This window comes from Drosophila mauritiana, chromosome 2R, assembly GCF_004382145.1.
Source record: "Drosophila mauritiana strain mau12 chromosome 2R, ASM438214v1, whole genome shotgun sequence".
Taxonomy (NCBI): Eukaryota; Metazoa; Arthropoda; class Insecta; order Diptera; family Drosophilidae; genus Drosophila; species Drosophila mauritiana.
This window is the reverse complement of record NC_046668.1, coordinates 12,316,179-12,334,605: the sequence shown is the minus strand read 5'-3', so window position 1 is coordinate 12,334,605 and position 18,427 is coordinate 12,316,179. Positions and strand designations below refer to the sequence as shown.

At 43.4% G+C, this 18,427-nt stretch overlaps 1 protein-coding gene across 26 annotated transcripts in view; it reads left to right on the top strand.

Moving 5' to 3' along the window:
• LOC117138600 (microtubule-actin cross-linking factor 1) overlaps positions 1-18,427 on the top strand; it is a 75,318-nt gene that overhangs the window by 22,591 nt on the left and 34,300 nt on the right. For 13 of the 26 annotated variants that reach the window (XM_033300785.1, XM_033300801.1, XM_033300798.1 and 10 more), the window contains exons 3-13: positions 1,233-1,294; positions 1,924-2,013; positions 2,101-2,271; positions 11,838-12,117; positions 12,176-13,089; positions 13,153-13,521; positions 13,758-14,676; positions 15,014-15,644; positions 15,756-15,891; positions 16,875-16,958; positions 17,661-17,882. In XM_033300785.1, the coding sequence (XP_033156676.1) occupies positions 1,233-1,294; positions 1,924-2,013; positions 2,101-2,271; positions 11,838-12,117; positions 12,176-13,089; positions 13,153-13,521; positions 13,758-14,676; positions 15,014-15,644; positions 15,756-15,891; positions 16,875-16,958; positions 17,661-17,882 (3,878 nt within the window). Of the gene's footprint in view, positions 1-1,232; positions 1,295-1,420; positions 1,439-1,522; positions 1,583-1,923; positions 2,014-2,100; positions 2,272-11,034; positions 11,680-11,837; positions 12,118-12,175; positions 13,090-13,152; positions 13,522-13,757; positions 14,677-15,013; positions 15,645-15,755; positions 15,892-16,874; positions 16,959-17,660; positions 17,883-18,427 lie in introns of those variants that run through there. The other 13 variants (XM_033300784.1, XM_033300782.1, XM_033300786.1 and 10 more) reach the window with 5 other exon arrangements.

Below are 18,427 nucleotides of genomic sequence, written 5' to 3'. Positions count from 1 at the left end.
CTACAAATTGTTTATCAATAAACACGCTTCTTTTGTTGACCACACAACTAGGTTAATTTTTGGCTCGTTAGACTTCTTGTCGCCTTAAGTGATTAAGCATGAACTTAAATTGGAGTATGGGTAATACATTTGCAAGGGCATTTAAGCTTCGTTCTCACCATTTTACAAAGGTCTAGAGAGGAGTAATGTAAGAGAGAGGAGAGTTAAACTGGTTGGGATCGTTCAACCGTAGTCACTTGTTCTCTCTGGCACTTTTTACCTTATCTTTTAGCGCTTTTGTTTTGATTGTGAGCTTCTGCTTTGAGTTGCTCGCTGTTTTCAGATCTACTACGTTTATGGCTATATGTGTTTGGCACTTGAATTTATCGGGTTTATCAGCCGATTTAATACTTTTACAATTGGCTCGACACTTGGAGGAGCCTTTGTTGACGTTCTAAATTTTCTGTAGGGTTTGCTTTTTTTTATGGATCTGCAGAACATTTCTTTTGTGCCCCGTTGATTAGATTGTGTTGAAAAAGGGTGGTTAACTTAAATTATTGCCCAGCTCTGCCCCTGCATGGAGTTATCAGTACACAAAAAAGTTTACTAATTGCCACGAAATGTTTAACAACTTGGAAATGCTTGATTTTTGTGCCGAGAGTTGTGGCAACATGACCATTAGCTTATCTGTAGATGGGTTATTCCCACAAACTAACACACACACACACACCACAAAATGCTCACGTCATGTGTCAGCCAACAAATCAAAGCCAAAGCTACCTTAACTCCTGCCCGCCCACTTCTTATCGATTTTTGACTTTATCAGGCCAAAGAAAAACATTGACCAAAGTTTGCCGAGGCCCTGAACGGAAATAAAGATAGGATGAACGAGCCGAGCGTAAATAGGGAAATCACACATTAATTGCCGGCAGTTGAAACATTTGTTCAAACAAGTTAATTAAGGCCCTAGAAAGATTATTCAACGCCCGCACTTGAGTGGCTAAAATTGGTAAAAAAATAAAAAAAAAATAATCTTTTGCCGAAAATTAATAACTCTTATTGTGGGCGTTTGAATTTTGAGTGTTTTACATAAACAATTTATTTCTCAATCAACGATGACGCCATTTGAAATGTTTCTCGTTTCGGCACAAACTTCTCAAGCATTGCATGGAATTTTGACTACTAACCCCGAAATCAAGTTTATCGAGAAATTCTAATATGCGATCTCTTTTTTAAATAATTCCCCGTTTTAGACGAACGCGATGCCATTCAGAAGAAGACTTTCACAAAATGGGTTAACAAACATCTGAAAAAGGTGAGTTAATGATCGAGCTTTAAATGGTATGGTGCCCACCAACAAAAGCATAAAACTTAACTGAAATTTGTGAAACCTACTGATTTTTTTTTCGAAATTTCCATTTAACACCTTTCCCACAAGCAGCATTGGAAGTATGCTAAGGTACTAGCCAATAATCATAAAATAAAATTTATAGTTATTTTTTTTTCTTAACATACGATAAAATGAATTTCCTGCGATTTTCAGACCTATACTATGCTACATGTTTGTGTAACCACAAATGGCATACCCTGTTGTTCTCAGTCTGTAAGTCGAGCTAAAAAGGATTACCTAAAACTAAATATTTCTTGATGTTTTATTATTTTTTGCTGTTGTTAGTGTTGAGCAATATTTAAATTTTCCTTTTAACTGCAAGGTTTAATACACCACTTTTCATTGATGTTGCTTTCTTCAGTTTTTACTGGCCGCTTGTTTAAAATGTTTAATTTTACCTTGCGGCTTGTTTTTTCTTTTGCTGTTCAGTGCCAGCAGTTTTTTGAGTTGTTTTGCCTGCATGTCTTTTTTTTTTTTTTTTGTTTGGGTTACTCTCTAATTTATTTGAATGGACTTTTACTGGTATGCCACTATAACACCTCCCCCATCTGCAGGCCAATCGTCGTGTGGTGGACTTGTTCGAAGATCTGCGCGATGGTCACAATTTACTTTCACTCCTGGAGGTGCTATCTGGCGAACACCTGGTAAGTGTTATTCAATTGGTTTCTTGGCAGTTTTGTCACGCTCTCGCCAATGTCTTTTATTCACTTCGATTTTTTTATTTCCTATAGCCACGCGAGAAGGGTAAAATGCGTTTCCATATGCTGCAGAATGCACAAATGGCTCTGGACTTTTTGCGCTACAAGAAGATCAAACTGGTCAACATACGCGCCGAGGATATTGTGGATGGAAATCCAAAGTTGACCCTGGGCCTGATCTGGACCATCATATTGCACTTCCAGGTGAGTTGTTGAGCAAATACTACAGGTATACCATATATACCTGTGTACATAACTATATATTTTCATTGATTGAGCAATTGGAGCAAAACTGTGGGCGCCGATTTTTGGTGGGCAGCGATTCAAAGTCAGCGAGTCAGCAAAAGCAAACGCCCACGAGCCGCTCTTTGCGACTCAATGACTGGCTGACTGACTGAATGACTGAATGAATGACTGACTGACTGAATGAATGACTGACTGACTGGCTGACTGAAGGTGACCCCCCGGTCTAGAGTTTGTTTTCATTTGGGCGTTTGGATCGATTCATTGAGCCGACTTGGCAGCAGCGGCAGCCTACACAGCAACCAGATAGCTACAGTCTTGACACGCTACGACAAACTACGCTCGATCTTTATTTTTATTTTTTTTTTTTTGGCAAACACGGCCCAGCCTTTTAAGGCAACCCGATTGCCTTCTCTTTGCCGCCGCCGCTGACTGACACACATAACGATGCTGCTGCTGCTACAGTTCGTCGGCAGCAAGGCCGCGAGTTGGCTTTAAAGGCGTCGTGGGGGCGGGGGGAGTGGTTTTGGCCACCTACACAACAACTGGCAGCAAGGCAAGGCAAGCCGGCCCAATGAAATGCTGCATTGGGATGTAGTCTTAAACAAAACAACAATCCCTGTGGGATATCTTTTAAAAATATGTCATACGAGTTATATAAATATAAAGAAATTTACAAGTAAACAAGCATGATATCAAAAATATTCTATGAGTATAAAAACAACTATGATCTTGATATAATCAAAAATATTCTGAGTATAAAAGCAACTATGAGCTTGATATATAGTTAACGAGCTTAAATGTTGAATTTAAGATGACGGATACTGTGATTAAAGAACTTCAATTATATTGTTTTTGGCACTGACTCATCGATGAGATACATTTCCGCAGTATGTGTGTCAATACGAATCGGGGATATTTCGTAATCGGCGACGAACGCAGATGCATTTTTCAAGTCGTCGTTCGTTGGCTGTCGATGTGGCTGCGGCTTTTCTTGACTCCAACTTGATCGATGGGGCGCATAAATGCTCAATGATGCTGCCAGTTCACCGACCATGAGGCAACAGCAACTAGCAACAGCCGCAGCAGCAGTCGCAGCAACAGTCGCAACAGCAACACGCAACTGTGGCTGCCAAATGGCGTTCATTCAATTGAGGCGAACGAATTGTAAATCACTTGACAATGTGAAACTCAATCGCGCGTCACTTACTGTTTACTGTTTTCTGGCTTATTCATTATTTCTTGTCTGCCTGCCGCCGCCAAGGATTTATGTATATTGTCGCTGCCTGTTGCGGGTGTCTGATGTCATCCGAATGTTGTGGCTCAGAGAAAAAAAAAAACAAATATGCAAATTGACTGCGATCGACATAAAAGGATATTTCTTGTTTTGCATACCAAATGATTTGACTTACAGCGTTCTCAGTCTCATTTAATTTTTTGTTATCCAAATCTAAATCCAAATCGCAATCGACATCTTGCACTTATGACATAATTCCTATTTCCATTCGTGTGCAAAAAAAAAAAAAGAAACGAAGCTGTTTTGTATATTCAATTAATGATCGTTGTTTTGTGGGTCAGCGCGTTGCGAAAATATATTGTTAAAGGCGAACAAAATAATAATAAGTGCTGGAGCAATTTTCTAAACAGCAGCCGCTGGCAGTTTGTAACGCTGCTTAGCTTGTAATTAAGTTATAAATTGTGCTAGCGAATTGATTTGATCTATGAACCACCCACAACAACAGTAAAAACAATACAATCAATCAGATACTTTACCTTTACTTGCGGACATAAAACCTGTTGAGCTGCATTGTAATTTCTAGTGCTTAACACGTGGTCTCAATGATTCCCCAACAATTTAGTGCATATTTATGGCAGCTTTTAGCTTAATTATTACAGGTTCGCGCTCTAGTTAGTTGAGAGTACAACCGATGATAAATTAAATATAACAACTTCATTCTGTTGGTTTGAGATACTTTTACCCAGATAGATCATCAAACTACAATAATCATTGTGGCCCAATTCTTTGGCTTTACACGAAACTTTACCAAAAGCTGTACGATGAAGTAGCAAACCTTAGTGCTTTTTAATATATCCAATACTTTTTAATATCTCAATTTATGCAGCCAAAGTATTTTGCGATTTACTGCTTTATTTAGTGCACCCAAAGCGCCATATCGAGAGCTACAAATCTTAGGTTAACCTTGCGGCTGCCACGTAAACTTCCTAAGCCGCTCAATTGCTAAATTTAAATAATAAATTGCCGCGATCCCCAAGGCGACGGTGTGTGCCAAATCGCTGAGATCTGTGTCGAATTGTTCTGACAAACGTTTTCATTATGAGCATCAGATAATTTCCCCAGCAATTTGCCATTTTTCATTGCTCGTTAGTTGGAGGTGGGTAGTGCGGGCATGTATGCCGGGCACTTATATTTGGCCAAAATGCCATGACCGATGTTTAGTCAGGTCGCCCAGGCATGAAAACTAACGCCTCGAAAGAAAGCCAAAATACAAAGACCAAAGAGCCACCGAAAAGCCAGACATTCTCACGTCATCGTTCGAATTTGAAAAGATTATTATTTTTATTTTTGGGACTGCTGTTTGTGGCGTTTGATTTATTATAATACGCCAAGGTATGTGTTACAATAAAGTCAATGCCAGTTGGGAAACGGCAACAACAGACAATAACGAGAATTACTTGAAAAAAAAATCAGGTGGAATAAAGGTGTTTTTTTTAGTGCCCTGCCCATGACATCAGCAATCCTCGGTTCTTGCCAAACGAAAGACTTCAACGCAAGCAGCGAACTCGAACTCTCGACCAGCTGGCTGTGGAGCATATCAAATGGCCAAAACCGATTGCCAACAGCAACAAAAACAACAGATGCACTTATTTGTCTTAATTTATGACATTGATGACTGAATTTTTGAATAGCTACGTTGTGTGTGGGTTCAATCTCGATCTCGAAATCTATCTATAGCCATCGCAGATAAAAACAAACAGATTTTCATTAATAAATCGATAGCTTGGCTTTTGACCAAATAAGGAAACAAGCTGCCCGTTTGCCTCTATCTCTTTCTAATTATGATTCGCCATCCTTTTCTGTTTGGTATGCAAATGTCATGAGCTGTCTGGAATAGTTATTTGCACTCGTGAAGCGTTTACCCAATGTATATGTAAGTGTGTTCCTAATGACTTGTAATTAATATGAAAACTGACCGCTGCTGTATAGATTTCAAGTGTGTAGATGGAATTATAGGCGACGAGGTAAACGATTCGATCTAGCTGGCAATGATAATGATGATGAGCCCACACGGTGATATCCCTAGGAATGTCATACGTATTTGGTGCGATGCGACACCTACACCTCACTAGTTACTAGTCACTAGTCACCCCCACAAGTTCCGTTCGAGGTTTGGGCGATTAACTAGAACAGCGAGTACAGAGAACAAAAAGATAAGATATATCTATATAATTAATTATATGTCGATTATTTGTGGGTAATTAATTGAGTTTTTTAGATGGAATATTGGTATAACGATCAATATGATTATGATTATTATTAATCATTTTGGCATATATTACATATTTTTTTCTGCGTGTGAAGATTCCCGTTGGGTTGTAAGACTAGAAGAGGATAGTTTGGATATTAGTAGCTACTGATTCCGCTTTGTTTTCCCACCACAAACAACACATTTCAAGTGCAAAACAGTGCTCAAATTACGAATAGTGGCAAACATAATGCAGCATTTGTTTACTGGGTTGCATCATATCGTTATTAATAAGCATATGCCCAATATGAGTACTTAGCCGTAATACCTCCCCACCCCCTCCTCACCACACCCCGCAGCACATTCCTGCAGCGGCTAATTAGATTTGCAATTCAGTTGCACAGTTTCTCCGAGCCACGGGAAACTCAAGGTGTGGGGTCTACTCGCACGTCTGCCTGTATTGACCATATTGACTATAGCGATTCGAGAGTGTGTGTGAATCGAAAAACAACTGACAGCAGTTAAGCGTATTTATTACCCATACATAAATATGGCCAGCAAATATGCCGGGCCAACAACAACAACAGATGTAGTTGTCGACGCAGTCAGTGCCTTTTACTCCATATAGGGCAACGCCATCGGGGGTTTAAGCCATGTAACATGCTAATTAACCCATGTTGGCAGTACGCGAGCGAGTGTGTCGAATGTTTATTTGTATCTTGAGCACACGCGAATCAAAGGCACTTCCGTCTGGTTGGCCCAGCCTCGCATATAGATTTCGACACCCACTTGAATCGAAGCCGCTGGGACTTTCTAAGTGCAAGATTATTGCAATAGTTCTGACTGGCCAGCCATATTTGGCCAAGAGATTGATGGGGGAAATGCATGCAATGTGTCGGTGATTGTTGCCAATTTGCATTAATTATAATGTAAGTCTTTATATAAAAGCGAGTTTTCTTCGAATACTAAATTAATTTAACTTTGAAAATTGTATAATGCTTGCAGGGATTATGTCAACCGCAATAAATTACCTTTCTTGTCCACACAAAATGTTTTAATTTGCTTCAAGTGACTTTATCCGTCTTTTCCCATTTTCTTTGCCATTTTCCAACGCTTTTCGCGGCTGCCCTTTATCATTTGCTGTGAGTGAAACCTGTTAACATCAGTGGTCATTTCTGCTTTTTTGCCGTCTTTTTGGGTCACTATGCGATGTAATGAGTTGGTCGTGATGTGTTATGAGATTGAAATTCCAACTGCGAAGTCCCAAAAATACCATGGGGTCATAGCGAATCGTTGTTTTCTTTCGTTATTTTTTTTTACTACCCAACAGGGTTTTTAATCAAAACTCGTTGTTCAGAATCTACTACCATTTTGACTACTTCTTCATTTCATTTCCATCATCAAGTTCTCTGTCTTGTTGCCATTATTATTATTATTCTTTGGTCGGGTGTTCTTGTACTGGATGACGTACTACCAACGACTTTGGTTGGAACCACTGAATGAGTTGGGGCTACCACAACAAAATTTCAAATGAGAGAGGGAAAACTGAAGCCGGTGTTGTATAACGTACCATCTCTTTTTGGGCCTAGCTTCATATGTTTTGTAAGCCTTGGAGTAAGAGATCACAATTCCAGCGGAAGTATTCAATTAGCTTATTAAAGCATTTAAATTAATTAAATTACTTGGGCTTTTAGAGCCATTATTTAACAGGTAAAAGTAATTGTCAAGTTGAAGTGTATACGTTTATTCACTTAGTTCTATATCAAATTTTATGCCTCTTAGTATATCCGTAAGTAGTTAGAACTAGATGATCTTAAAGATACTACCATCTTAGTATAATAATTTAGACATTTATTTGGAAGGATTAAAATAACTTAATTAACTCATTTCCGATTGTAGGCCTTTGGTTGAAAGTGAGCATCTATAAATGACATATGTGTCTCCATTAACAATTATACAGTTTGTAAGGGTATTTCAAGCATCGCTGCCCTTGTGTTGTTGTTGTTGTTGTTGTTGTTGTTGTTGTAGTTGCTGCTACTGCGTTACGTGTGTGTGCGTTAGCGTGGGCGTCGCTGCCAGCGTCGGCGTTCGCGTTGCCATGGCAGCGGCGTCAAAAACACAGGTGTTGGTTGCAAATACGTCATCAAAGAGTTACCGCAGCGGTGGCAGAAACAGGTGGAATGGCAGCAGAGGTGGTGGCCGAGGCAGTGGAGTGTTGCCACCAACACACGTACACACGCACAGCTGTCAGCACGATCGCGATTCCATATCCATATATTCCATATTCCGCTCGTGACGCCGACGTTGACGTTAACGTCAACGCCAACGCAGGCAGCGATCGCCGTGTGCCAATTCCACTTTGTTTCAGCTTAGCTTCTATTCTGGCCTGTAAACAAAAAAAAGCGAAGCAGCGCAGCAACGGCGACGTCGACGCCGACAGAAGCGTCAACACCTGGCCAAAGCCACACTTTAAGCGTTTTAACTTGGCCCGATCGCTTTTAGTTGTTGTCGAGACGCCGCCGCGCACATTTCACGATTCCTCTCCATAAATATTTGCAAAAATTAAATAGAAATAAATAAAACGCATGCGTTCCTCGGGAACCGCGGAATTCCAAAACTGTTCGAAAACAACGGGAACGCTTTTTCGAAAACCCGGAAAATCTTTATAAAGTGTGTGTGTATGTGTGTGCCCCAGAAAGATCCTAGCCCAAAGCCAAAGTGATTTCAATCAATTAATGCGACTTCGCATGATGTCAGAATCTTGCGTTATAATCGCTCTCAGCTTCTCTGATTTATTAAATGCCGCCAATTTCAATTGATTTCAATCTCTCGCAATTTAGTTCCATTTCAATTATTTTTTTATGACGAGTTTATTACCGAAGTGCGGGGCACGGTTTGTTTCAATTCGTTCGTTTGTTTGCAAACAAAATGCCCCGCGAACGGAGTCAAGTAGCTGTAAAATAATGACGTACACCCCGCTGTTGATCTCGCCGTCCCCTTCCTCATCCCTCCATCCCTCCCTGCCCGATTCCATCTCGTTTCGGTTTTGGTTTCGGTCTCGGATTTTTCGCCGCTGTTCCAGTTCGTAGCTTTGAAAAACCATTTTTTTGTGCGTGTGTGTCTCGTATTTTATTTTGCAATTTTCAACGCTCTCCTCAAGTGGTTTATTGTTTATTGTTTGTCTCGTTGGATCTGAGGATGGTTTATTAATTTTAATTTATATGCCCACAAATCGTCTAATTCTGAAAATGCTATTGAAGATCACCCATATCTAAATGAACTGCTTGTTTGGTGTTCTTCCTTCTTTAATGAGCTTTAATTTATGATTCCCATTTGGAAATAATGAATCTCCCATATGAAATCACTTTCAAATGATTTAGTGTTTGATTCACTGCATTTTAAGTTTTCTTAATTGAATTTCTAGTTGCCAAAACCGGAATTTTGTACATTTCTTTTAACAAATACAAATTAGTTGTCATGCCCATTAGTCTTCCACCCTGCCAAACTTAACTGAAGGTATTTTGAAATTTTGATTGGCTTCAGATGCATTAGCCATTTAATTCATAACGCTCCTTGTCGTCGAGCAATGCAAATTGGCAGGCACCATTGAAAATCGCACATCTCCAAACTCTGAACAGTAGCCAAAAAGCCCAAATAGGCAAAGACCAGATTCAGTTTTTGCCGCCTTTCAAAAGACTCATTGAGAATGTCAAGCCATTAACGCCTCTTAGAGACGCCTCCACAGACACTTTTTCGAGCTGTTCGTTCGCTGCGGCCCCAGGTATTTTTCTTATTTCTCTATCATTTTTTGTTTTAGGCATAATCACATAAAAAACAGCGCGGATCGTTTATAGTGTGCTTAAAACGCTGCAATTAGCATTTTTGGTGGAATGGTTGTGATATTTGTGTGTTTGTTTGTTTGTCACGGTGCTGCGCAGGCGTGAAACGCAGCCGCAACCTCCAGTTAAAAAAGTCCGTTCTCCATTACCAATGCAAAACAAACATTTGTCGTGCCTTTTTTGCTGGGTGGGCGATCTTTTTGGCCTGGCCAACTGTTTTATTGATCTTGAGCTATATAGATTAATCTGGAGGTTTCCATTAGACGCAGAGGTTGTAACAAGGCGGTACGAATATGTTTACAAGCTAACCAGCTGTTAGCTTTGATTATAAAGACCAAGACCCTAAACAATTCGTTCACTTCCTGTTTATTTTTTTTATTAGTGCAACGCCAAAAAAGACACAATTTCTCATACTCTGCTGCATTGTTTTTATACAATTTTATCACACTTGTGAATTATTTGCCCCTTCACTTGAACAATTACTGTTGTTTGTTTTGATTAATATTTACCACCTAAATATTTGCATACAAATTTTGTAGTAAGCAAAGAACGTAAGTGGAATATGTGTAATTCTGCTATTTTAGATTTGAGTAATAGATCTTGAAACTTAGGCAAAATATACAAGCTTAATATCAAGCTCAACATATGCAAGTTCAACATTAAAAAGAGGAAATTTATTAAAACTTTTTCCAACACTTCCTATAGTGCAAATAAGCCGTACGGCAAACGGTGAATATGCCCGTATTCCCTGTTCCACTACCATATCGTTCCACTCCCCATTTTCCTATGCAAAATAGGCTTGCGTGTTCCGAAACTAATGAATCTCTGCCCATGAATCAGCGGTGTACATTAACTTTTTGCCGTGAATATGTGTGTATTTTTGCAAAAAAAAAAAAAAAAAAAAAAAAAAATACAACAAAAAATGACGGCAGCAAAAGAAGCTACAAAATAGCGCCAAGAGCAAGACAGACAGACAGTTGGGATAATTATGTGTACGTACAACACAATAAATAATTCGCAACAACAATGGGGCCGCCCTTCCTCCCCTCGGCATACCCATCCCCCCTCGCTCCATAATTCTTCACTCCACTTTGGCTCCGTTCGGTTAAATTTACTCCACTTCAGTTCTCGATGGGGTTTCTGACAAACTCCAGGGCAATGCCACATAGAACCAGACATCCGGTGCTGGTTTGGGGATTTGACTTTGGCTTTAGGTTTGGCTTAATTAAACACAAATTGTAAGGACCGGCAAATAATTAAACTTATTTTGGCAATCACGTAGAATTACGAAAATCGGCGCAAAAGAAACGCGGCACAACGAAACGATTTTCTAACGAACCTTTGAACGAAACGACACAAAGTGAAACAAACGAAAGCATCGATAACTGCGAAAGCAGTTCGATTATTACGATAACATGCACTCCAGCTCGCAATCGACGCTGAAGCGCACACAACAACTGGTGCGGCAGACAAATGGCAGCAGGGGCGATGTTCTGAGCAGCGGATCCGAAGTGGTTCACTCCTCCCGAGGACCGGCAATAACCACCAATATCGATGACTCCAACTTGCGCTATCGTCATGAGACAAAGCGGGAGCGCACTGTGGAAGCGGTGATTACGGATTATCCAGGTGTATCCCCCCTGGGAAGCGTTCCTCATGAACGAACCAACTTTGAGCGCACTGTGACCTTCCAAGATCCCACGGGCAACTCACGTCGCCTCTCCGAGACTGGAGCTTTGGTACCGGCCGGTGCAATTCCGTCGTCGTCGACTCATTACCAACAGGTGACCCGAAATAAACGCATCTCCACGGAGGTTTTGGGCTCCAGTGTGGAAAGCACCAAGACATCGCAAAGAGCGCCAAATGGCCATCGCCGTGTAACCACGCACATTGTCCGGAAAGTGACCACTTTGAGTAGGGCGGAGGAAAATGCTCAGCCTGCCGAGGATTTGTTGCCTCCGGCTAAAATGATTCGCAGCTCGGAGTTGGAGTATCGTCGCGCCCTGCCGCCGGCTATAGAGTCCTCGTCCACGCAGCGCAGAGAGGTAAAAACTGAACTTGGGAGTAAAATAAAGGATGCCGAACTCTTTTCTCTGGGAATTTCAATTAGGCGACCACAGTCTAGCTCTGCTCCAATTAATCAATGAATTTCCTATAGTATATAATTTAAACCTTACTTATTACTTAACTTAATCATGCACAGATCTCCGATATTGTTGTGGGCAAAGAGGACAACGTATCCGCTCGGGAGGCTCTGCTGCGCTGGGCACGTCGCTCCACTGCTCGGTATCCGGGCGTACGTGTCAACGACTTTACGTCGTCGTGGCGAGATGGATTGGCTTTCTCGGCGTTGGTGCACCGCAACCGACCGGACTTGCTTGACTGGCGAAAGGCAAGGAACGATCGGCCAAGGGAGCGCCTGGAGACGGCCTTCCACATTGTGGAGAAGGAGTACGGAGTTACGCGTCTGCTGGATCCTGAGGGTAAGTTAACTATAAAATGCGTATAGTTATCCATCTAATTATAAACCCTTGAATTTAGATGTGGATACCAACGAGCCGGATGAGAAGTCCCTCATCACGTACATTTCATCGCTGTACGATGTGTTCCCGGAGCCACCCTCTATCCATCCACTCTTCGACATGGAGTCACAACGTCGCGTGCACGAATACCGCGACCTGGCCCAGCAGTTCATCTACTGGTGCCGCGAGAAGACCGCCTATCTGCAGGAGCGTTCCTTCCCGCCCACACTTATTGAGATGAAGCGTCTGCTGAGCGATCTGCAGCGTTTCCGCAGCGACGAGGTGAGCGCCCGCAAGCGCGAGAAATCCAAGCTCATTCAGATCTACAAGGAGTTGGAGCGCTACTTCGAAACTGTGGGTGAAGTTGACGTAGAGGCCGAACTGCGGCCGGATGCCATCGAGAAGGCCTGGTATCGCATGAACACGGCGCTGCAGGATCGCGAGGTTATCCTTCAGCAGGAAATTGAGCGGCTAGAACGGCTGCAGCGACTGGCCGATAAGGTTCAGCGCGAGATCAAGCATGTAGATCAGAAGCTTACCGATCTAGAGACCCGAATTGGCGAGGAGGGTCGGCGCATCGAGCGACTGCATCCCGTGGACGCTAAAAGTATTGTCGAGGCGCTTGAAACCGAGATACGGCACCTGGAGGAACCCATCCAGGACATGAACCAGGACTGCCACGTGCTCAACGAGGGTCGCTATCCCCATGTCAGTGAGCTGCACAAGAAGGTCAACAAATTGCACCAGCGTTGGGCTCAACTGCGCACCAATTTCCACACGAACCTGGTACAGAAGCTGTCCGGTTTGAAGTATCCCGTCCACGAGACCACGGTGACGCGTCAAACGCGCATGGTGGTCGAGTCCCGACAGATCGACACGAACCCCCATTTCCGCGATCTGCAGGAGCACATTGAGTGGTGCCAAAACAAGTTGGTAAGTAAAAGTTAATCATATGCCGTCATTAATGTCAATTAATCGAGTCTTTTCGTGTTGCAGAAACAATTGCTTGCCGCTGACTATGGCAGCGATCTGCCGTCGGTAAAGGAGGAACTGGATCGCCAACAGCACGAGCACAAGATCATTGATCAGTTCCACACGAAAATACTCAACGACGAACGTCAGCAGACCAAGTTCTCCGGAGATGAGCTGGCTTTGTACCAGCAGCGTCTCAATCAGCTGCAGAAGGTGTATGCCGAGTTGCTTAGCACCTCGACGAAGCGTCTGTCCGATTTGGACTCGCTGCAGCACTTCCTGGGACAGGCCTCGGCGGAACTGCAGTGGCTTAACGAAAAGGAGCAGGTGGAGATTACGCGCGACTGGGCGGACAAACAACTCGATCTTCCCTCCGTGCACAGATACTACGAGGTAAGTGGAGGCCTATGCCCCAATGAATCCCCCACCTTAGAGCTAGTTTTATATATGTGTTGTGCTTCTATCCGTTTACAAGCGTGCATTTGGTAATGGCGACGAGGTAAGACCCCAGATTGGTTCATAAATACCATGAGAAATTTTCTACTGCAAAAAAAGAGCAACCAACCAAGTGCACTTATGAAATAGTTTTAATATCGTTACTAATAAAGCGTTTTTAATGACCACTACAGAACCTTATGTCCGAACTGGAGAAGCGCGAGATGCACTTTGCCACCATCCTGGATCGTGGAGAGGCACTGCTGAACCAACAGCACCCGGCCTCCAAGTGCATCGAAGCCCATCTGACAGCCTTGCAACAACAGTGGGCCTGGCTGCTGCAGCTGACACTCTGCTTGGAGGTTCATTTGAAACACGCCACGGAGTACCATCAATTCTTTGGCGAGATCAAGGATGCCGAGCAGTGGCTGGCCAAGCGTGACGAAATACTCAACAGCAAGTTCTCACAGTCAGACTTTGGCTTGGACCAGGGTGAAACTCTACTCAGGGGAATGCAGGATCTGCGCGAGGAACTGAATGCCTTTGGCGAGACAGTGGCCACACTGCAGCGAAGGGCCCAGACAGTGGTGCCTCTTAACAAGCGACGCCAGCCGGTAAATCGACAAGGACCCGTGCAGGCCATCTGTGCCTACAAACAGCAGGGTCAACTGCAGATCGAAAAGGGCGAGACTGTTACGCTCCTGGACAACTCGGGACGTGTGAAGTGGCGCGTGCGCACTGCCAAGGGTCAGGAAGGACCCATACCGGGCGCTTGCCTGCTACTTCCACCTCCTGACCAGGAGGCCATCGATGCCGCCGAACGTTTGAAGCGTCTGTTCGATCGATCCGTAGCTCTCTGGCAGAAGAAGCATCTGCGCCTGCGCCAGAACATGATCTTCGCCACCATTCGTGTGGTTAAGGGCTGGGACTTTGACCAGTTCTTGGCCATGGGTCCTGAGCAGCGCACGGCCATCCGGCGTGCCCTCAACGATGATGCCGACAAATTGCTGAGCGAGGGTGATCCAAACGATCCGCAGCTGCGACGCCTGCGCCGCGAAATGGACGAGGTCAATCGCTTGTTCGATGAGTTCGAGAAGCGTGCGCGCGCCGAAGGTGAGTGTGGGAGTACTCGGTATGGGTATCGGTATTAACAGGGGCTTTTGAAGGGTAGGAGATAGTTTTCGCCTCGCTTTTCAATTGTCGGCGCTCGCCAGCTGTCCAAGACGTTTAATTGATGGAGGCTAATTGAATTTAATGCTTGTGTGTTCTCTCTGAGGCAAGTCGCAAGCAGGAAGCCAGAATGCGACTTAGTCTTGTCAAGCCTAGTCAACCATGAAGAAGCTGTTCGCAAGTGTCAAAACAAGGGGTAATCTTGGGCGCTTCGGGGATATCTAATCTTAGCGATCTCACCATTTTTGTTACAATATTAATCGTTGTTTATCCCTTGCAGAGGAGAGCAAACAGGCCAGTCGCATCTTCACCGAGGAATGCCTTGCCATCAAGAGCAAACTGGAGGACATGGCCCGTGAGCTGGATCATATTATACTGGCTCCGTTGCCACGTGATTTGGACTCCTTAGAGCATGTGCTCGAAATTCATTCGGACTATGAGCGCAGGCTGCACCTTTTGGAGCCTGAGTTGAAGCATTTGCAGGAGACTTTCCGTACGATTGCGTTGAAGACGCCCGTGCTAAAGAAGAGCCTGGACAATCTTATGGAGCTGTGGAAGGAGCTGAACACTCAGAGTGGCCTGCACAAGGACCGCCTGAAGTTGCTTGAAGCTTCGCTGGCTGGTCTGGAAGACAATGAGCATGTGATTTCCGAGCTCGAGAACGAGCTGGCCAGGCACCAGGATCTGCCATCGACTGCTGAGGGCCTGCAGCAAGTGTTTAAGCAACTGAACCAAATGCAGGACATCATTACACAACAGCAGCCGCAAATGGATAAGATGAACGATGCGGCCGATCAGCTGGGACGCATGGGAGTGCCCACCAAGGTGCTCGGCGACCTCAAGAGACTGCACTCGAACGTGGAGCGCCTGAACACGCGCTGGAGTGCGGTGTGCAACCAATTGGGTGAAAGGTAGGTCCACTGGCGCCACCTGCTCTCTTATTTGTGTGGGTGTCGCCTCATTGGCAACCACAGATGGAGATGAACCTGCCTCTCTAACAACGTGTTACTTTGCTTTTTCAGAATGCGCTCATGCGAGACGGCTATCGGGCTTATGAAGAATCTCCAGTCGAGCGTGCAAGTGGAGGAATCATGGGTGGATGGCACCACGGAGCGACTATCTGCCATGCCCACCGCCACTTCGGCGTACGAACTAGACGTGAGTACAAAGACGCTGCCCCTGTAAAAACGAGATTAGCATTCCGATAAGCGATAGTCTCTAGCTCTAGATCTACATACATAGATCCTTGTACAGTTTTTCCGAGTTTTAGCTGTTCCTTAGGGTCTCTGCCAGAGATCTCGATCTCCCTTCGCAGGCCAAACACAAAGTATATATACATAGCCTATAAATGGAAACCGTAGTAGCCATTGACCCGCGTCCAAAGTAGTTTGCTCCCAAAGTTGTTGCTCCTATTTTTTTTGTTGGGATAAAACCTGCCGGTGTTGGACACGTCTCCATACTCCTATATATTTATATATATTTTATATGTGTTTATCTATTTTGTATTTTGTTTTTGTACTACATTTCCATTTGTTAACTGTCCCCAAAAGCAGAGAGCAAATCTCCAGTCCCTCGTCCGTATTCCAGCAGTAGTTCTTGTCTAATCTAACAGCAGTCTTTGACATGTAGTGCTGGCCACCACCCACATAAGCATACCACATGTACATATATATACACAGCAGACGGTCCTCCAAATGTGGCCAAATCGACCACCTACACAACAATACCCATATAAGTAATCTGTAGCGATATTCCCCCGTCCCACAACACTGTAAATTGATACCAAATTTGTGTAGTAGTTTTGAAACTTACCTACTTTTATGTTTGTAGTCTTGTCCCCTTAGAATTATAAGCTGCACCTATACATAGACCGATATCGAATGATATGGGCTCCTACATTATATATTTCTTCACCCAGTATTATCGTATTTGTAGTTGAAAACTAATTGTATATGTATTTTTGTCTAATTTTTGTATTTTCACCAAAACAAAAAAAAAAAATGTTTAAACTTTCTCACACAACAATCAAATATTATCACACACTATAAAACAACACGAAACGATCAAATTATAAAAAACCAAATCGATTTAAAAATCCTGAAAATATTCGAACACCAAAAATACCCCTCGAAAACCTATAGAAACTGCTCGGAGCTGCAATCGAACGAAAACCAAAAATCGAAAATGTCAACGTGGCTGGAGGACGACTTATACGCGAAGCCAAGGTAAAAATTTGAATGCCTGTTGTGGTATGATTGATCTGATGACGGCTGATCCCTCGTAACCCGGCATCCGTCGGCTCCAGACATGTGCAATTCGATCGCTTGTCATACGATTCGATGGACTGACTGGGTCTAGTCAATGTTGGGTTGCGATAGGTCAGTTGGTGGCCAAGTGCCAGCACTTTACGTATGACTGTGTCGAGTGATTGTGAATATTTCGAACGAACACCGAAATCCCTACTTTTCCGCAAGGAAAACACTTTGTAGCCCTATACACACCTCTTAGCTGTTTCTCTACCGAATCTCCAATATATTTAATGCTTTTTAAACCAATTACCGGACTGTAAGCTCCAATTCTTAGTTATCTTGCGGGTAAAAGGTGCGTCAATAACACTTGGGTGGAACAGAAACAGCCTGACAAACAAACTTAAACACACAAACAAACAACCAAACAAGAAACCAACCAAACTTACAAAACAAACTAATTAAAAAGCAATTTTACCAAAAAGTAATTTCGTATTGATTAATCAATAAAATAAAAAGCACTAAATATATCAACAAGCCCCCCTTCTTTCCCTGCCTCCTGAAAAATAAACCAAATTTGTTTAACACACAAAATTACTAACATTTAACCGAAATTAACCAACCAACAACCAACCAATCGAACAACAATGTCAACGTGGGACCCTGAATTCCGGGAGTTAGATCTACGATAGCAAATGCCTACGCTTCGTGGACTGGCTGGTCGAGGCGCGTCCGTCGTTCTCGCCACCTCGCCGGGATCTCCGGCCGGCGGATAGCGATCCGGGCGCCACACAGTATTACAGCCAACGTCTGGACAACCTAAACACGAAGTACGACAGATTGCTGGAACAACTGTCGCAGCGTCTGAAAACTGCAATCGAAGTCAATGGCAGCGATGGTCTGGTGAGTAATCCCGGTGACCCTTTCCCCATTGAAAGGATCTTTGCGAGGTGGTGACGTCAGGGTATATTTTCCACTTCGTTTGTCTACCTCGTTAGCTGGGGTTAGGCTCGAAGTATTCAATTGTTTCGTAATCGCAAAGCGGGGTTCAAGTTCAGCAAACGAGTTTTTACGCTTTCGTTTTCTACAAGTCAAACCGAGTTTTCAAATGCAAATACGTACGTCTACTTCTCTGTGGTATCATTGTATCTCCCCCTCCTTCATCTGTGTCTGTGCCTATCTGTATCTGTATTATTGTATCTGTTACCGCTCCGAATGCCCGGCGGTTGGTATATTATTGAATTAACCTTCAGAATCGGTGCACACTGACGACGGCAGAAGCAGCCACATAATGACATCACATCAAATGGCGAATTGACCAAACATTCCGTCAATGGCTTGTCGCTATAAATCACAACTTGATTAATCTATAAAAATTTAAACTATTAAATTTTTTCTATCATCGTGACCGTCGTTCATCGCCGCTGTCAACTGATGCAGTAATTTGT